This window comes from Anolis carolinensis, chromosome 1 (assembly GCF_035594765.1).
Source record: "Anolis carolinensis isolate JA03-04 chromosome 1, rAnoCar3.1.pri, whole genome shotgun sequence".
In the NCBI taxonomy this organism is placed as follows: domain Eukaryota; kingdom Metazoa; phylum Chordata; class Lepidosauria; order Squamata; family Dactyloidae; genus Anolis; species Anolis carolinensis.
The window spans coordinates 117,279,678-117,300,635 of record NC_085841.1 but is presented as its reverse complement, the minus strand read 5'-3'; the positions used below and the strand labels follow the sequence as shown (position 1 = coordinate 117,300,635).

General features: G+C 38.3%; 1 protein-coding gene across 1 annotated transcript in view; it reads right to left on the bottom strand.

The window, feature by feature from the left end:
* Nucleotides 1-20,958, bottom strand: part of snap91 (synaptosome associated protein 91) — a 107,350-nt gene that overhangs the window by 30,311 nt on the left and 56,081 nt on the right. Inside the window, exons 8-14 of the mRNA XM_062957040.1 lie at nucleotides 19,761-19,867; nucleotides 18,034-18,075; nucleotides 10,697-10,768; nucleotides 8,550-8,602; nucleotides 8,156-8,174; nucleotides 3,844-3,953; nucleotides 2,422-2,525 (exon numbers count right to left, since the gene is read on the bottom strand). Of these exons, the coding sequence (XP_062813110.1) occupies nucleotides 2,422-2,525; nucleotides 3,844-3,953; nucleotides 8,156-8,174; nucleotides 8,550-8,602; nucleotides 10,697-10,768; nucleotides 18,034-18,075; nucleotides 19,761-19,867 (507 nt within the window). The remainder of the gene's footprint in view (nucleotides 1-2,421; nucleotides 2,526-3,843; nucleotides 3,954-8,155; nucleotides 8,175-8,549; nucleotides 8,603-10,696; nucleotides 10,769-18,033; nucleotides 18,076-19,760; nucleotides 19,868-20,958) is intronic.

Genomic DNA, 20,958 nt, shown 5'->3' with positions numbered 1-20,958 from the left:
ACAATCTTTACTACTAATAAGAAGTTTATCATAACATTTATTGTGGCATATGTTTTTGTGGACCTGAGACCCACTGTATTAGACACTTTGGTCAGAAGGATTCCTTCTCCATATGGCTACATTAGTGGAGTCCCCCCCCCACCAAAGGTACCAAATCCAGAAAAAATGAATTATTTTGGCAGCACATTGTTGGCTAAGAGTAGAGTTTTGTGTACGGATCAAAATATATGAAATCGCTTTAGTACAGTGCTTGGAAAATGGCATTTTGCAGCAAAAGAATGCATATTCTCAGCACCTTTTCTCAAGTCTTGTAAATTTGATCAGATGTATTTGGTAGGTACCTTTGGGAAACAATCTCCACATTTGTGCCTCTCATGATAGCATCTTTTTGCAGACATAGTAGCTATGTTAATCTGAATTCCATAAAAACCATTCTCATAATAAATATGCTGGCATTTTAAAAGTTAGCTTTCCTACAATAGAATACCATGACTACCACAACAGATTGTTAGAATCAAAGGAGCACAAATGAAAACTGTATTTGTACCATTATGTCACACACACGGGACAAACTACTGCAGTTGTTTTAAGAATCGTTATCTACAAATATTATATTTACATAGTATATAAATTCTACATTTCCTATTTGTTTTACATAATCCAGTGTTTATTATTCTTAATGGGTGTGAGAAAGTTTTCTGAGATCTGGCAGCCTCCACCACAGTTGCAGAGTACTGCATACTTAATGACAATTTAAGGCATTCAAGTTTTAAATGTCACATTCCTTCTGCAGAAGGAGAGAATTAAAGTCCAACATAGTTAGAGATATAGTGCTTTTGTTATAGGCAAGTCAAATGTAAAATGAGAACATAATTCAGGATCAGCATTTTATGGGTATAATGATTACTTTGGATGGAAGCAAAGACTGATGATTCATTGGAGACTTGCTGGATGAAAAGCTTTTAATATGTTTCCACAGTTGGCTCTCCATAGCCACAGATGTGATATACATGGATTCAAAATATTTTAAAAATTGAAAAAACAAACCTTATTTTGACATTTTATATAAGGGTTACCATTTGACTATGCCGTTGTATATCATGAGACTTGAATAGCTAAGAATTTTGGTTTCCATAGGAGGTCTTAGAACCAAACTCTTAATGGGTATCAAGAGTCCAATAGCATTTGAAATATGAAATGAAGCAGGAAATATGAAAAATGAAATAAAATGATGGGTTAATTGAAATATGAAAACAAATAATTTAAACTGTAAACACATGCAGATTTCAAGATTACTATTCTGATTGTAAGTTTTTTATACATACAATAAGGACAATGTCTAGTTAGATCCATGATAGTCATTCTAGCGTAGGCATGGACAAACTTTGGCCCTCCAGGTGTTTTGGACTTCAACTCCCACAATTCCTAACAGCTAGTAGTTGAAATCCTAAACACCTGGAGGGCAGAAATTTGCCCATGCCTGCTCTAGCGAGACTTTCAGACTACTGTATACATTAAAAATGAAACTGGAAACTGTAGTTTCTGCTTTTCTCATATCATGAGAAATTTCTAAATTTCTTCTATTTCTGAGGTTGATGGAAGTACAGTTTAAAAACATAATTTAACACTGTACTGTTTTCTTTATAATTCAACTTTTACTGCCCCATATAGTCATTAGCTTGAAATGCAAAAACAGAGAGACACATCAAGAATACTAGTCTTCTATGACTTTTTCTCAAATAGTATAGAAATTCATCTCCCAGCAGTAACTGGTGAAGTGGAGGCAAGCAATTGCTACAGCAGGGTGAACAAGAGAAAAACACCACAACCTCATTCCACTGATTCTATACCCATCATTGTGCTTGGACCTCAATGAATTGGATGTACCTTGCCCTCCAGTGAATCAGGAGTGGATGTGGAATCCACCACCTTTCATGCTCTACAGGCCACTGCTAATGTTTTCAGATAGCCTCAATTCAACTAGTCAAATACAGAAACTGTGACAACTATTTTGTCATGACATATTAAATTAGTAAAACCAAAACAAGTGCTTGCTACTCCTTTCAGAAACGTAACCCTACTTTGTGCCTATGTCTATAAAAACTTACACGAATGGCCCTTGCACTGGCCATATCCAAGAATGACTCTGCCCCATGTAGAAATATAGTCAAGCTACCTTACCTAGTTATTATGAAATCAATATTAGTTTTTTTAAGCAACTTGATGATTTTGTAGCTTTGGTTAGTCCATATCACAGCTATAACTATTAAAAATGAAATAATTAATAAAGCATACAGAATGGCCATCACCAGCAAAGAAAATTGAAATGAAATAGTATAGTGAGGAAAGAATGCTGTCAACACTCAAATTTGGCATTATCTTACAAGACGTTGAAGAAATCTGATATAAGCATGTTTTTACCTCCCCATGAAGTTGCTCCAGCAGGAGCTGCCGAAGCTCCTTGTGCAGCAGTAGATGTGAAGTCTGGCTGAAGATCTAGAAGATCACTGGAGAGTTTGGAAGAACTAATATGAAAATAAGAGAGAAAATCTTTTTAATTTGGAAGTCTATTCAGGACTGAAACTGAAGAAAAAAGTTAAAGACAATAATGGTGTGTCTAATAAAATAATCAATGGCATCTAAGAATACTTGTAGCAGTACAGCTGCACGCAGTGGTTCCTACCCTTTGGGCTTCCAGGTGTTTTGGACTTCAGCTCCCACAGTTCCTCACAGCTGGTAAGCTGTTTGGGATTTCTGGGAGTTGAAGTCCAAAACACCTGGAAGCCCAAAGGTTGTGAACCACTGCCATATAGGTAATCAATCTGCGGCATAGTTGCTACAAGCAAGAAAAGCAGAAAGTGTGGCACAACTGGGTATGGAGCAGACCCTTTTGCCAAAAGCTTCCCAGTTGGATAATAATCAGAAAAAAAAAACAACTTAAACAATCAGATCATTACATTACATTACATTAATCAATAAACATCAAAGCGTGAAATGTCATTCTGGAGAAAGGTATCTTGACATCTTTCCTAAAAACTTTATTTATTTCGTGTCAAAAGCATTGCATAACAAATACATTTTAAAAATGATGAAAAAAATAGAGGAAATCACAAACAACTAAAAACTGCAGCATTGGGAACTGATTCCAAATCTGAGATGAATGTATTCCACAGTCTGAGATCAACAGAAGATTGTGTGCCGGTTAGGTGGGCCTCCAAAGATGATGGTATCTCAAGAGAACTTTACCCGAACATGTACAAGTAAGATTAAGTTGGAAGCAAGCAGTGCATTAGCGCATAGCAAGAGGGTGCATAAAAACTTAAAGGTTTACCCTTGACATGAAGTCTAGTCATGTCTGACTCTGGGGGGTGGTGCTAATCTCCATTTCTAAGCTGAAGAGACGGCATTGTCCGTAGACACCTCCAAGGTCACGTGGCTGGCATGACTGCATGGAGAGCCGTTACCTTCCTACCGGGGCGGTACCTGTTGATCTACTCAAACTTGCATGTTTTCAAACTGCTAGGTTGGCAGAAGCTGGGTCTAACAACAGGAGCTCACCCCATCTGCAGATTCAAACCATCAACCTTCTGGCCAGCAATTTCAGTGGCTCAGCGGTTTAACTTGCTGCGCTACTGCAGCCCAAGAGGGTGCATTAAACTGATGTAAATTTTGGATTTGATGTGCAGGAACAATGGAAATGAAGGGATTCACCTCTATCTAAATGGTGAAAAGTGTCTTCCAAACTATATGAAAAACAGTTTATAGTATCTTTAGGGAAGGTAATTCTTCACATATCAATACTCTTTGGACTCAATATTTTCTTTTGGTTATTGGGAAACTAACCTGACTGGAGCAGCAGTAGACGAAGTTGCAAAGAGATCAACTGGAGGAGACGTATCAATACTTTTTGCTGGCGTAGAATTAGGAGACGTAACGGTTGTGGCTGGAGAAGACTGAAAAAGAAAAAATCAATACACAAGAACACAGGGGATAGCTACTTCACGTTTTTAACAATGTCTCTATTTTTCCTAAAGAGCAAAACAAACAAACAAACAAAACCCAACCTCCCCCTAACTATTTGAGGTGCAGCATGACTGAACAGGTGAGGCAGGAAGATATACAACATCCTCTCTCACTTGCCTGTGTTGCACTTTAAAATCAGCAGTGCTTCTTGATAGTTGTTTTCAGCACAACCTGCATTCTGATATATGCAATGCCATCTTTTATATGTAGTGTTTCTTGTTCCAATGAGAGCCTTTCTTTCCTCAAAATTTGCAGAAATTAAGCACTTCAGTTACAGCCCCTGCACTTCCATGGCAGCCCCCCAATATGGACTGGTCTCCCTGAGCTAGTTATTTCCAAAAGAAACAACTGTGCACACTAGGATGAAAGTAACATGCAGTGTGACCCAAAGTGGTGGTATTTTATATATCACTACTTCCCTTTACTATGACAGATGGAAAAAAAGATCAGGTTTTAAGTGCTTTGTTACTTTGGCTAGCCCATAAAGAAGAGAAAATGACACACTCAAGTTTATCTTAAAAGCCAAATCAAGAAGATAAAGAAGTCACTGAATTAACAGCAGTTTAAAATACTGCTCTGAGCACTTCCCTTGTTCTCAGCAGCTAGATATTATCTGGGGATCACTAGCTATGCAAGATCTTGAATTTCCTTGCCATGATAGAAGATGGCATCATGCCAACATCCACTGTGGAAAAGATCCTACCTGTATATATTTAAGGTAAGGGCATTCCTTTGTTCTGCGAGTCTAGTATTAAAGGCACCCTTTACATTACCGAGTTCTTTATTTTAAAACGATGTATGTACCCCATCAAGGGCCAATTATACACGATAAACAAGTTCTTCTTTCCCTATACTTATTTCAAGATTAAGAACCAAAATTAATTCTAAGGGGTTTTTTTGCTTCTTAACAGACAGAGAAAAGAATGCCTGTACTGTAATCCCTGAAGGAAAAATACCATCTGTAATAACTTTTAGAATTCAATAGCCCAAGGCATTCAATTGGGAATAATGCCTTTTTAATGTTGCCTCCCATCCCTCCAGCCTCTCCATCTCTGTTCAAGACTTAGATCTCCCCATGTCCCAGAAGTATGAGAGGCTGGCCAATCCTCTGATGCAGCCCCATGGGCTGTCTCATCATCCACATTAACTTGAGTCCAGTCAGCATTCTCCATCTCACTCCCAGACCCATCATTCCCAGAGAATCCCTCAAAAGTCTCCTCATCCGTGGGAGCAGTGAGTATATCCCGGATCTTTTTCCTTTCTCTTTCCTCATCCGACTCCTGCTCTCGAGTAGACCTTTTAGTTCCTCTACTCTCTGCGAAATCATCATCTAGCATGGACTCCTCATCACTAGAAAACCCATAAAACGTCTCATCCTCTGAAGGAGCCATAAGTATTTCCCGGACCCGCTTTACTTGTTGTTCTTCATCAAGCACCTGCTCTCTATTAGCCCTTTTTCTCCTTCTAGCTGTTTCACCCATAGAACCATTACTGCCCCTTGGCCCAACTACCACACTTTACAGAAAACCTACGCACACTGATACCTTCATACGAATTCCAACCATCACCCAGGTCAAAAAAGGAGCAAAACGAAAGCCCTGGCAGACCGTGCAAACAGGATCTGCGAACTCCACCTCCTCCAAGGTGAACTGAACCACCTAAACCAGGCTCTACAGGCCAATGGATACTCCACCATGGACATCAGAAGAGCTGCAAGGCCAAGAACAAGCCATGAGAGGAAAGACAAAGATCCACCCAGAGGAAAAGTGTTCTTACCATACATCAAGGGAACCACTGACTGATAGGGAAGCTGATGAAGAAAAACAACCTACAAATTATCTACAGAGCCACCAAGAAAATTCAACAAATGCTACATTCAGCAAAGGATAACAGCGATCCTCTAACCACTGCAAGAGTCTACAGTATACCTCGCAGCTGTGGACAAATCTACATAGGGACCACCAAACACAGTGTTGCCCAGACACGAATCAAGGAACATGAAAGGCACTGCAGACTGATTCAAACTGAGAAGTCAGCCATAGCAGAACACTTGTTAAAACAAACTGGACACAGAATATTATCTGAGAACACAGAAATGCCAGACCACTTTTGACAACCATCATGTAGACTACACAGAGAAGCCATTGAAATCCACAAGCATGTGGACAATTTCAACAGAAAGGAGGAAACCATGAAAATGAACAAAATCTGGCTGACAGAATCAAGACAGTAAATAAAGAACACCACTCAAAAACAGGGGAATTACAGACAGCTAACAATCAGGTGTCAGTTAACACTTCTCAAACAAAGGATGCCTCCAGGCATAACAGCCAGACTACTTCTAAGCAAATACCCTCACTGATTGACTTCATAACTGCAAGACTACTCAATGGAAGTCATTGAACTGTGATAGTATGAAAATATTATCATGCAAGAATAGGGAAACTGCAGAGAAGCTGAAATACATATTTGCATTTGTCTTCACAGTGATGTATGGTCAAATAGATACCCGCACCTGAAAAACTTTTCTAGACAGATGAAGAACTAAATGAAACAGAAATAACAAAAGAGAGATCTGATAAATTAAAACAACAATTCACCAGACTGGCATACAGCTAAGATTTTTTTTTAAAGTACGCAAGTTTTGTAAAGGACTGATAAAATGTGCAAAGTGCCACTAAAATCAGCTTCCTTACCAGAGAATAATAAAAGATAGCTAAGAGATAAGCTAAGATTTTTCAGGCTCATGAACCAAACTGGGTATAATAGTGGAAAGCATTATTTAAATACGGGAAATAACATTCCTTGCAGAGGAAGAGTAATTTTCAAGAATAACAGCAGATAATGTAGGAGTGCCTGCTAAGCACCATATGTTTTGCAAAAAGGAAAGAGAGAAAGGAGGAGACCTAAGATATCTCTTAAGATTAATGTATTTGAACACAAACTTTTGGCATAACTTGATTTCTAAAAAGTAAACTGGAGTCCAAAAAACTTATGCTGAAACCAATTAGCTAATTTTAAAGCTACCCCAAGAGTGAAAAAACAAATTCATTGGGTCTACCCTAATTGAGACTAACAACATGAGATACCAAGAATCAGTAATTGGTTACTGTTTTGAACGAATAATTTATTAAAGAACAGGATGAAGAGCATACAAATAAATAATCATAATGGAAGGCAGCAGTTAGTGAAGTTCCACACAGATTTATATGAATAGTCTACAATACACCTACCAATCAAACTCTGTCATTTGTACTTCACTTTGGTAGTAACATGTACCTTCAAATAATTGGCACTGCCATAGACACCATATGCAAATATTTTCAAGGCTGACTTGAAGCAACACTTCCTCAATTTACACACCCAGAACGGTCTCCTTTATCTGAAGTACATTATAACACCATCTTTATAACCTGGATTCATGGAAATGAGTCATTTGAGAAATTTCACTTGGATTTCAACCATTTTTACCCTAACATCAACATGAGCCTGAAACAAACCACAGAAATTCAAATTTTTGACACTACTGAACCGCTATACACTGGACACTTTAGTGGCACTATATCAAAAACCCATGGATCTCCCTATATACTTCCATGATTCTAGCTTCCATCCAGAATACATGACCAAATCTATTATTTAAAGCTAAGCCCTCGAGAACAACTGACTTTACTCAGATTCATATCAAAACTCATAGATCTATAAAGTCTCAAATTATGGTGCCCAATCAAAAAGGTAAAAACGCAAACACACTCAGCAAGACTGGTTCACTTGCATAAAAATTATGGGAAATTATATATGCATTGATGATTCTGCCCAAAAACTTCACTCTCTCCTCACAAACCCAGGTGCTCTCAGGAACAGAGTATAGCAAGTAAATGGATGAGAAACTCATGCAATTACTTTACATCTGTCATGGTGCTTTCCTTTTTCCCGTAGATTGATAGATCAATAGTGTCAGAGATTACATATGTAATCACATATATGTGTGTATATTTATTTGCAGATGTGGAAATGGCTCTTACATATCATATCAACAAAGACAGTTGGGCTTCTCAAAGCAAGACCTTTACCCTTAAACTTCTTCAGCACCTACCTCAATAACATAAAATACAAAACATTAAATACTTACCTTGCTTACGGGTGAAGAACTAGAAGAAACAACATAAGAGTTTTTTCAAATAAAATATAATTCAGGATTATTTTAAACAGGCTTAGATATAAGGTCAAAAGCAAAGAACTATAATTAGACATTTGTGTATTTCTTGATCTCTACCTTACAGATTCAAACTCAAATGCACACATTCCAGTTTTTGTAGAACAAATTTGCCTGTCCTTAATCAGATAAATGATTACTGACCCACAGATTTGCCCTGATGCCTCACGGATTCCCCCACTGTCCCCCGGCTTATGGACCTCAATCTGATGTGGTCCCTAGTTTGCCAGATTCTTAGTCCAACACTCAAACCACTACACCAGGCTGACTCTACATTATTTACAACAGATAAATCAAGTTAAAGACCCACCTTTCACAGTTAGTGTAATCTAATACATTCAAAATACTGTCTATTCCTAAAAGCTAAACAAAAATTAGAATCCAGAATCTAGAGTTGGATTTTTGGAACAACAAATTGTGTTTATAGGGTAATTCATAGGCGTTTTGTCTTGAACACAAATTCTGGGTCTGTCTGCAGATTACGCTACTGGCAGCAAACTAGGTAAAACTATATAAGCCCTACCATTTCACTGATGGCCTTGCTAAAATAGATGCATGCATAAACATTATTATATACAGATTTACTTACCCATCACTAAGTTGTAAAACAGCCACATAAATAAACAAAAGGGAGATAAAGACAAAGAAAGTTATGTAAACAGTTTTGTTTCGTATCATCCTAAAGCTTTGAATAAGTAGTTTGCATATTTGTCTAGGCAAGAGGCTATGAATCCATTACCTAAAATATATGGTAAGTTATACACAATTTTCTAGAGGCAACATGTTTGTGTGCGCGCATGCATCTGTATGTATGCGTATACCTAGTAAGAGAGAACAGAGTAAACTTGAATTTATGAAAACAGCTGAGGCTGTTAGCAAACATGAAGTCCTTTTCTTGGCATGAATACTCAAAAGCAGGTCCTGCTAAGTTCATTTGGACTTCCTCCAAGGTCTGTTTAGGATTTTATTCTTAATCAAATTTAACTGGGCTGCCTTGAACTATTACAAATATCATCTATGTTCTGTATTTTAACAGCCTCTGTACAACGCTGCTCTTTAAAAATTACACCATTGGATTTAAGCCACTAACATCACTAGTGCTGGAGCCACCAACAAAGAACCAACAGAAAGAAAAGAATGCAAATTACATTTATCTTTCTGTTAAACAAGATTGTAAAATGTGAACCAGTTCTAAGTTGTATAGTAAATGTACACAAGATGGACAAAATAAACATCTATTGCTATTTTCCATAATCAAAATGGCAGCTAAGAAGGATTTATTTAAAGACATCTTTGCAGTAATCATGGAAATTACTCATACAAAATCACTAAAGACAACTAAAAAGGTGCAAAGGTCATGGAAAAGGCTATTATTATTATTATTATTATTATTATATTTATTTGAATCCCCAAAGGTGACTAAAGCAGTTTGACATAAAAGCATTAATATACAATTTAAAATATACAAAAATGCAAACATTAAAATAGAATTAAACACAAGCAGCATTAAAACGTCCACAGTTAAAATGCATCAAACAGTTAAAAACCACAGCACCCCCTGACTAGGGATGTCTCCTTGAGGACCTCTGACCACTCAAAACAGCTCAGCTGGAAAGTTCCTTGCAGATGCAATGGTGGCAGCAAGGAACGATTTCTCTGCTGTCTCCATTGCCTTGGAGTAGGCTTGCAAATACACTCTAGCCCATGCTCATTCAGATTCGAGTTCTCTGCCAACATCACTCTAGTCTCCATCTCACTTGCTTTATCACCGCCAGCTTCTTGGAAAACCAAGGGGCTGGTTTGGCTCTGCTCCGTAGAGGGGATGTCCAGGAGCGATTATGTCCACTTCCCTGGCCATTTCCCCATTCCAGAGGTCAACTAGAGCTTAGACAGAATCACCTCCCAAGGTGAAAGGAAAATCCCCAAGAGCTGTCAGGAATCCATCCAGATCCATAAGCCTCCTGGGGCGGACCATCTTAATAGGTTCCCCATCCCTGGGGAGGTTTGGAGTCCCAGCAAGTCTAAACTTGACCAGGTAGTTATCAGTCCATGACAATGGAGCCGTGACAAGTTCCTCCACACCACAATCACTACCATCCCATTCTGCACAGAAAACAAGTTGCAACGTGTGTTTGGCAGCATGGGTGGGCATAGATCTGTGGTTGTCATGGAGGCCATGAAGTCCTCAGCCACTCCTGACTCCAATGGCCATCCCACAAGTCCAGGAACTCCCTCCCTCCTTAGAAAAAAAGCATCCTTCTTGTATGGGGCAGACTAACAAATGGCAAATAAACATCCTATATAAAATCAGGCATGCAGTTGTTAAAAGCAAGGTAATAGGCCCTCGCCCTTGTGCCACCCCGAATTTATCAATATCAGTGTGCAAACTGTCACTTATTTGGTACATTTAATAGTTACAACAAAAAAGCAATCAAACATGCACATTTATTATTTCACATACTTGTTCCCTTTCTTTCCTTCCAAAGTGTTTAGATGCTGTTCAAGAGTCTCCATAAGACTACTGGGAGCCTAAGGTACATTAAAAAATAGTTACGTTAAAAAAAAAGGAAAGGGGTTAGAAATTGCTTTGAAAGGTCCAACACATGTCTTAACTCTTCTCTTAACTTTCCATAATCATTTAGATGCATGCACATACTATAAACTAAATCCCATAACACAGATGTAAGAAAACACCATCTCCATGCTGCTACTGAGACTATAATCATTGGTTAATATATTTTTTATTAGTTTGAAAATCGAGAGTATGAACAACATGCATTTAAGACAGAGTATATATACACTAGAAATTAACAACAGCACAGGCATTCACAGGTCAAAGTAATCAAGAAATCTAAAATAGGTATTTACATGCATAACTAGAGCAATAGTTTTCAACCTGTGGGTCCCCAGATGTTTTGGCCAACTCCCTGAAATCCTAACAACTGCTAAATTGGTTTGGATTTCTGGGAGTTGTAGGCTAAAACACTAGAGACCCACAGGTTGAGAACCACTGAACCAGAGTTTGTGCATTCAACCCAATTAGCTTAGTGAATTTTTCCCAATTTCATTGAAGTAGGAGTGTAAAATAGGGCAGAACTATATGTTTAAAAAGGGACCATGAAGCTGCTGTTTCTTGTCTTTGCCATCTCACACTAGGCCTCCTCCAACATGGTGCTCTCAGGATATGTTAAACGACTACTCCCATATTATCCCTGTAAGCAATTTGGGAGTTAGAGTCTATAATATTTGGAAGGTGTCCAGTTGGGGAACAAGTTTATGACAGAACATTCCACAAAAGTGGTATATTAGGCCTCCAGAATCTCTCCGCAATCCCCGAAACCATAAGCAACCAAGCTTTTTATTTTTTATTTTTCAGCAAGGTCAAGAGATAGTGTTTTACAGTCAAAACTATAATTTTAAACCAACAAAATAAAGCTGGGACACACAATATTAATACTATGGCAATTGTTGGTACAATTTAATCCATTTTCCCCATTTCTCTAGGGTTTTTAGCTTTAAAAAAAAACAAGCGCTCTTGCTGTTGTTACAATGAGAAAGAAAGAAAGTACAGTCAGAACAATTAACGGTGTCCTTAGCTACTCCAGGATAAAAATAGTGCCTAGATAAGCAGATTTCCACAAAGTCAGTGACCAAAGAAGAAAACCCTCAGAGGTAAAGAGAAGTAGACATTTTATCAAGATTACCGGTTCATCAATTGCATAGTCTTTAAAAGGAGACTTTTCATTATCAGCACTGCTTTTCAGATCACAGAGAACTCTGGTCAGCAATACCTAAGTTATTTTATACATGAAATAGATTTATACTGTGAGTGATAAAGTTAGATGGATAAGTATATACAAAGCTGGTCGTTATGGCTGATTTGGTGTCAGAGAGCCTTAAATTTTCAAATATTCCATCCTAGATCCAACTCATGAAAATGATTCTATGGTGTAACCATTTAAATATTTCACAGGATACTACCTTTGCACTTAAACACAGTGAACTATAACCCTGAGGTTCAGTTAACACATTGCAACCAATATGGATATAATTACTGTATTTACGAATTTAGCACCAAAATATCATGATGTGTTGAAAACATTGACTACAAAAATGGCTTGGATTATCCAGAGGCTTGGATAAGCGAGGCTTGGATTAGTGAGACTCTACTGTACTTTAATAAAGTTTTTGTCAGTAGACCCAACAGTTGTTGTCAAAAAATGAAATTTAAAGTCTTTGTAGGAAAAATCTACTTTTAATATTTTCAGTATAGATTTGTTATTTTATTTCTGTTCGGTATGCTGCTTCTGCAGATGCTGACACCTCTTTGAGGGCTGCATTGAGAAATCCATAATACCCAGATCTGAACAGTACAGTGCACACTTTGCAAGTACCAGACTGTTTCCAGTATCATTAGAAGAGGCACTATTGGTCTTGCTATATGTATTAGCTGACATTCTTATTTAGTCATATAAATTCAATGGGACCTGCAAGTGCATGAAAACATGTGTCTCACGGTGTCTGAAAACAGCAGGAAAGCCTTTGCCAGGTTCTGAAGAATCAGTGTCAAGAACAGGAACGACGGGGCTAGCTGTTCAACTGTTCGGCTCAATATACAGCAGCTCCATTTTTTTCTAAACGTATATGCCCATTAGGTTGTTGTGTGTTTTCTGGGCTGCATGGTTGTGACCTCTGAGGATGCCTGCCATAGATGTGGGCGGAACGTCAGGAGCGAATACTTCTGGAACATGGCCATGCAGCCCAGAAAACACACAACAACCCTGTGATCCCAGCCATGAAAGCCTTCGACAACATATATGCCCATTCCTTTGCATCACTTGAGACAGTTTGCACTTATCTGATGTCAGCCCTATAATTTGTGAAGAAGCATCTAATCATGGTGGCATTTTTTCAGAATCAAAATAGACTTTAACTTATTACAGCCTCTTCTGAAATATTTTTAGAATTGAAGTCTTGCTTTGAATTGTCTATAGTAATCAAATTACATAGTCCTGCACTATGTTATTGAGTGCAGTATGAATCCTAAAAGAACCCAATCTTTCCCATAAAAGGTGAGGAAATATTTCCAGTGACTTCCACAATCCAGAATTCTGCAATAAATCCAGGAGCATTTTAAGGATACTGAATCCACAATCATGAAGCACATGTTTAATCTAACTAACTAAAGTTAATTAAGAAAAAAGGCTATTATCCTAGGTAAAGGTAAAAGTTTTCCCCTGACATTAAGTCTAGTCGTGTCCGACTCTGGGGGTTGGTGCTCATCTCCATTTTTAAGCCGAAGAGCTGGCATTGTCCATAGACACCTCCAAGGTCATGTGGCTGGCATGACTGCATGGAGTGCCATTACTTTCCTGCCGGAGCGGTACCTATTGATCTACCCACATTTGCATGTTTTTGAACTGCTAAGTTGGCAGAAGCTGGGGCCAATAGTGGCAGCTCATCCTGCTCCCCAGATTCAAACTGGTGACCTTTCAGTCAGCAAGTTCAACAGCTCAGTGGTTTAAGCTGCTGCACAACCGGGGGCTCCAGCTATTATCCTATACATCAAAAATTTGGAGACCAAAGATAACTCCCAAGAAATGAAAAATCAACAATAGCCTGATAGCACTGTACTGTTCAGATCTGGGTATTATGGATTTCTCAATGCAGCCCTCAAAGAGGTGTCAGCATCTGCAGAAGCAGCATACCGAACAGAAATAAAATAACAAATCTATACTGAAAATATTAAAAGTAGATTTTTCCTACAAAGACTTTAAATTTCATTTTTTGACAACAACTGTTGGGTCTACTGACAAAAACCTTATTAAAGTACAGTAGAGTCTCACTAATCCAAGCCTCGCTTATCCAAGCCTCTGGATAATCCAAGCCATTTTTGTAGTCAATGTTTTCAACACATCATGATATTTTGGTAAATTCGTAAATACAGTAATTACAACATAACATTACTGCGTATTGAACTACTTTTTCTGTCAAATTTGCTGTATAACATGAAGTTTTGGTGCTTAATTTGTAAAATCATAACCTAATTTGATGTTTAATAGGCTTTTCCTTAATCCCTCCTTATTATCCAAGTTATTCGCTTATCCAAGCTTCTGCCGGCCCGTTTAGCTTGGATAAGTGAGACTCTACTGTAATTAAATCAATTTAAATAATAATTTTGCATTGCTCTTTAATTTATTTATATTGCTTTTCAAAAAGATGTAAAAACAACTTGTAATATAAAGTATTATCCTATATATCCTTCTATAAGTCTAGAACTCTGAATCAAAAAATCAGCCTAAAAAACCTGGGTTGACTTATCTATAGGCCAAGTTGATGCTGTACTTTAAGTCTTATTTTTTTTAAAAAGGAACCATCCTATTCTCTGGGTAGAGTGGTGAAAGGCAAGAGCCTAGTCTCTCCCAGGAAAGCCTAAAAGAAGCATCAACTACTTCTACTCTCTCTGTTGCAGAAAATGGCAGCAGTGGGTGTGTTGTAGTTGAGCCAATGAGTAATGTTGCAAGCAGTAGTATAAGTACCAGTAGGGGGGAAAGGGTTAATTGCGAGCAGGTGTCAGATGAAGAACAGCAAAGGAAAAGGATCCGGGATATACTTATGGCACCTACTGATGAAGACACATTTGAAGGGTTTTCAAGTGGTGGGGAGTCGATGAGTGAGGAAGGAGATGTGGTGGATGGGAACAGAGGCAGAAAGAGGCTTACACGGGAGCAGGAATCAGATGAAGGACGGGAGAGGAAGAAGATCCGGGATATACTTACTGCTCCTACAGATGAGGAGTCGTTTATGGGTTTCTCTGGGGATAATGGGTCTGGGAGTGATGAGGATGGGGAGAACACATTGGATTGGACTAAGGTACAAGAGATAAGGGATATATGTACAGAGTCAACTTCTAGTGACACGTTTGTGGGGTTTTCGGGACATGAGGATGGGCAAACGGGAGATACATCTGACTCATGGGGAAACCGAAGTCTTGACAGGAGATGGAGGAACTGGAGAGATGGAAACGGGTTCATGTGTGAAGACAAGGACAGCTGTAAGAAATGATGATGGGGTGGAGGCCATGAGGGTGTAAGTTAAAAGCAGGCTCTGAAATGGGGAATCTTTGCAGAAGTCAAAGTGTCAGTATCATGTGGATTTGTCGCTGCATATTTTCCTGTTGGGTTTTGGGTTCAGGTTCTACAGCCTCGTGTTCGTGGTTCCTGTGAATCTTCAATTTGGACTGGCTTATCGTGAGTGTGGCTCTCTCCCTTCTTAGACTGGACTGATTTGACTACGGCTCTGTTTGTCCACTTTGGAAATGACGTTTGGATTGGCTTATTGTGAGTGTGGCTCTCTCCCTTCCTGGACTCCTGGACTGATTTGACTACAGCTCTGTTTGACCACCTTGGAAACGACGTTTGTTTGATCTTCTTCTATGGTGACTCTGGGACTTCGGCTGGCTTTGACAACTCCTTTTGCATTTAACTCTTTCGTTACAGTGCTGTTTGCTTGCTGTTACTCTGACTGTGTTTTAATCCGGGTTTTCTTTCTGCTTAATCTGGGTTATTTTCTGTTTGTCTTTGGAGCCCAGTTTGGGCAAATTCTTTGACTTTTAGCCAGAGACACTGTAGTTAAGTGTCTCTGAGCATATTTTGTTTTGCAATAAATCTTTTGTTGGACTAAATGGTGTGTGTGGCTCTTTAAGGCCTCTGTGTTTGGGTAGTTGGTTCTCTGAGGCAGTATTGGTACTGTTCCGTCTCTGCGGAATGACCCTCAACTTATCCACGAGTAATATCAAACTCCATAATTTTGGCCTCAAAACCTGCCCTTGACTTATATATGAGGCTGACTTACTCATGAGTATAATACAGTAAGTTGGATGTCTGAGATTAAATAATCATTTCATAAGGTCTAAACTAATGGTTTTCAACCTGTGAGTCCCCAGATGTTCTGGCCTTCAACTCCCAGAAATCCTAATAGGTGATAAACTGGCTGGGATTTCTGGGAGTTGTAGGCCAAAACACTTGGGGACCCACAGGTTGAGAATCACTGATCTAAACCAAGGGTGGGCCTTAAGGTGCAAACCACCATATGTCTCCTAGGAGGATTTTTTTTTTTGCACCAATGCTATGCAGGGGGCATGTTTTTGGGCCTTCTGGGACCTTGGGGGACATTCTGAAGCAATGATAGGTTTTTATTATTTTTTTTTCAAAATTTAGTTTTGATTGTTCAGATGGTCCATTGGGACTCTAAGCAAGGTTGCAATGCCCATCACAGACCCTGGAAATCATTTTTGGACATTTAGAACAAAAATATTGATCACCAGGAACCACAAAAACAGCCCAGAGGCCACATGTAGCTTAGTGGCCAAACTTTGCCTAGCCTTGGTCTAAACTTACAAAGATCTGCTGATTACCACTGAAGTGCCTCTATTAGATAAACAAGTAGTATATAACAAAATATCTAGTTGAACGTCATAGCAATTAATCTGTTTGCCTCTACTTTCAGTGCAACTGAGCAGGCACTGAGGTATGCAAATATATTAGCATCTCATTCTATCTTAGGATTTCTAAATCAAGGACTTTTGTTTCCATTAATGGATATCATGTTACTGTGCAACTTATGGTAAAGCAATCTTCTTCATTTGCAAGAGCCTTAATGATTATATTGAGGGAGATAGGGATGCTACAATAATATTTTTGAGTTAAGAGTTTTATCCCTAAGTGAAATATTTAAATCAAACTTCTTAGCCTTCTTATAATAGCATATTCTTAGACGTACCGTGTTTCCCTGAAAATAAGACAGTGTCTTATATTAATTTTTGCTTCCAAAGATGTGCTAGGTCTTATTTTCAGAGGATGTCTTATTATTCCATGAAGAAGAATTCACTTTTATTGTTGAACAAAAAAATGGACATTTATTATATACTGTACAGTAGATATAATCACAAACCAGCATAACCAGACAAACTGTGAATCCTATCAGGAATTTCTTGTTATTACCATTATTTTCATGTACAGCAATCTATGGTACATACATTTACCAATCCTGCATGCTCTGGTGTTCTCTTTGGCGGGCATGCTTCCAAACAAAAGCTTTGCTAGGTCTTACTTTTGGGAAAGGCCTTATATTTAGTAACTCAGTAAAATCTCTACTAGGTCTCATTTTCTGGGGATATCTTATTTTTGGGGAAACAGGGTAGTTCACATATATTGCCATACAAGCTTTATAGCATTTTTAAAAGATAAGGCAACCTTTATATTAGAAATGGGAACCAAGAGATAGCAACTAGTCTATGGTCATTTAGGAACCAGAGATTTGAAATGGGGGCTTATAGCTCAAGGTTTTCAGTGCTACACTGCAACAAATCTCAGACTATTGCTACTGTATCATCCTACCGAGATATGGGCATATTATAGCAGCTCTAAACCAGTTATTGTCCAAAGACAAAAGGTAACCCAGTGCAGGTGTTGCCATAAACAAAATTAAAGCACAGATTCAGTACTGAAGAATTTCCTCTCCTAAATACGCTACTCAAACTCTCAGCTTCTGGGATCAATCTGCATCTCTAGAAGGCAGAATAAATGGGCAGTCTTTTCATATCAAGGCTCTAAATTAAATATGGCCTTTAAAGAAATCCTCTTCAGGAAACAAAAAATGGTGGATCAACATTGATCAAATGGTGGCTGAATATTGACTTTGTAAAGTAATGCCATTAGGTTGCACACAGAGAAATGAACACAAGTCATTTCTCTGCTACCTTAATCATCAGACTAAGTATAACAAGAACTTACTTGTGTGAGATCAGGAATGTCTCCTTTGTCAATTCCAACTTGCTATGGATAATAAAAAAGAAAAAGATTTCAGACCTATTTCAATTTTTCAGGGTTTCAAACTTCAAAATAGTTAAGAAACTTGACTTGATAGCACACAATAAGAGTTTTTAAAAAGCATTTTAAGTGAATTATTGCAAATTCTATTTATAATCTGCATTCTCTTCTTATACAGATTTTTAAGTATATTTCTAAAATATAATATCACACAATATACACGGACCAACATCTCTGATGACATGTCAACCCCAGTTCAAAATATAGATGCACACGAATGCTATCATTCCTTCTACCAATGTGCCATTGAAAAATACAAGACAACACTCTCTGGAATCCTCTATTTCTGATCAAATTCTGTGTCGAAGACCCTGCCTGAACACTTCTATATAACACCATATATATCACAGACCATGTTCACTACATCACTACATACAGATGCTTTGGACAGGTGGTCAGTAGCTGCCACTCATACAACCTCTCTCTCTCTTCTTTTCTCATCTCCTCATCTTCCAATCAATTGCACCATATCTCATACCTGAGCCAGTCTCAGGTGTGTGGAAAAAAACACCTCCTCTAGACTCTCTCTTACAGCTCACACCAACCAAACCTGTACAAATGTGTGTCCTATGCTGCTCTTTGGAACAGCCAGGCTGTCCATGCAACTTTCTTCCTCTACCCCAGTGGTTCTCAACCTGTGGGTCCCTAGATGTCCCAGAAATCATAACATCTGGTAAACTGGCTGGTATTTCTGGGAGTTGTAGGCCAAGACACCTGGGGACTCACAGGTTGAGAACCATTGCTTTACCCCAACCCCGTTCATACGTATTCTCTGTTTCTTTCTGGAAGCAGAAATAGTTTCTTTTATATGAGCAGAATGGGAGAAGGGGTAGAACAACACACACACATACATTTCCTTTCCCCTTCTCTTCCAACTCCTTGTTCCTCCACCTCAATAGGCACAACACAGCTCATTAAAAAGAGGGACAAAGCAGATACTCAATGCACTGTCATCCTCCCATTAGACTGTGTCAAAACATACTTGTCCATGAAAAACAGGCCAAAATCCCATTCCATATTGTAGAATTATAGCAGTTTAACACCACATTGATGGCCATGGCTCAACACTATAAATTCTGTGATTGGTCACTTTGTAAGATATTTACCCATCTCTTGTCAGATAACTTCAGTGCTACAAAACACTACAAATCCCAGGATTCCATAGAATGGAGCTATGGCAGTTAAAGTAGTGTTGATGATTTCTATGCTACATTGAAAAGTACTGAACAACAGCCATACACATAACATTCCATTCTTGTTCCTGCAAAAAGTAACTAGATACCAGAGTAACTCATCAAAATAATACATTGCTTCATAATGTACTTAAAATCTCTTTGATTATTTTCTATTTCAACTCTTGTCCACCAGCTTTATGGACTGAGCCAGAATGTAAAAATAGCTCAGGCTGCTGGTAGACTGGTTTTGAATCTCAATAATGAATGCAGCATAAGGTGGAAATAGTTGTTAGCAATTTTATATTGTTTACGAATCATACTAATTTATTTATGGATATACTGCATATTACTTCAACAAACACAAAGGAAAACCAGTTTCAGGTGGAGAACTGTGGGAAGATCATGTTTAGACAGAGTAGGTTCTATATCTCAGGCCACCATGGAAGTTTCACTTACCTCTGCAACTTTGAGGAATTCTGATACCCTTGTCATTCTGGTAAGAAACCGTTTGTAAATTTCAAGAGCATCTTTGCACTGGCCCTTCTTCATTTCAAAAAATTTCTCTGGAAGACATATGGCAATTTTTGATCCCCACAAATATAGCCATTGATGAATAAGTATTTGTCAGAAGACTAGAATTTAAAAATGGGGGATGGGAAGAAACAGTCCTCATTACTCTAATAATTAAAAGTATAGCAGTGGTTTCCTATTGCTGAGTCAGGGAAATTTCAATGCTCCCAGTACTCACAAGCCAGAAGACAACGTGATGAGTTTACATGTTGTCCTTATGCTTAAATGTCATTATTCTCTCCCCTGCCCACTTAAATTGAAATCTCAGGAAATTCTAACTATAAGACCAAACACACAAATAAACACAACAAGAGTATATTATTCTTGGACCATTCAATACACCATGTTCCTTTTCAAGATAAAGACTATTTACTTTGGTGATGGCGCAAGCCATGATGAGCATGTGTCAATTATAAAGATCACTTTATTAATACATTCAAAGATTTGCACATGGAGCAGTTCACTGAACATGACTAAATACAGCACGGTCTTTGTGAAAATATTTTGTCAAGTCTGGGTTTCAAGGCTTGGAAGAGTGGGTGGATTAAAGATCCATGAGAGAGCGCTAAATCACTTTGGAGTCTACAAGCACTGGCTGCCAACTCAGGAAATCCCTACTATTATATCTGATCCCTGATTGGAAATAAAGGGAGGGATCCCTCTTTCTATCGAGTGGATGAGACTGGACATTTTGCCAGGGAACCTCTAGTTCTGAGGGTTATCCATCACACCATCAGAAGCATGTTATATGTAAAAAGGAGGATATTGATCTGTCAATGGTTATGGGCATCCAGGTTATCATTGCAAAGAAAAGAATCATATGTAAGCAGCTACAATATTTGGGATTGTTCAGACAGGAAAACTAGGAAGAATGTTGATTGATTGCAATGTTAATCAACTGAATCTATATAAACCTAGTGTCTAACTTCAGTTTCTCATAGCCATCCAGAAATATGCTAGCATAGCTGATCTACAGTCTATCATCTTCCTTATTCAATTAGCAGTATTATCACAGAGTTCTGTGTTTGCTACATATACATAAAGAGTGAGATTTATAGAGAGGGTATAATGAGAGTCCACAGCT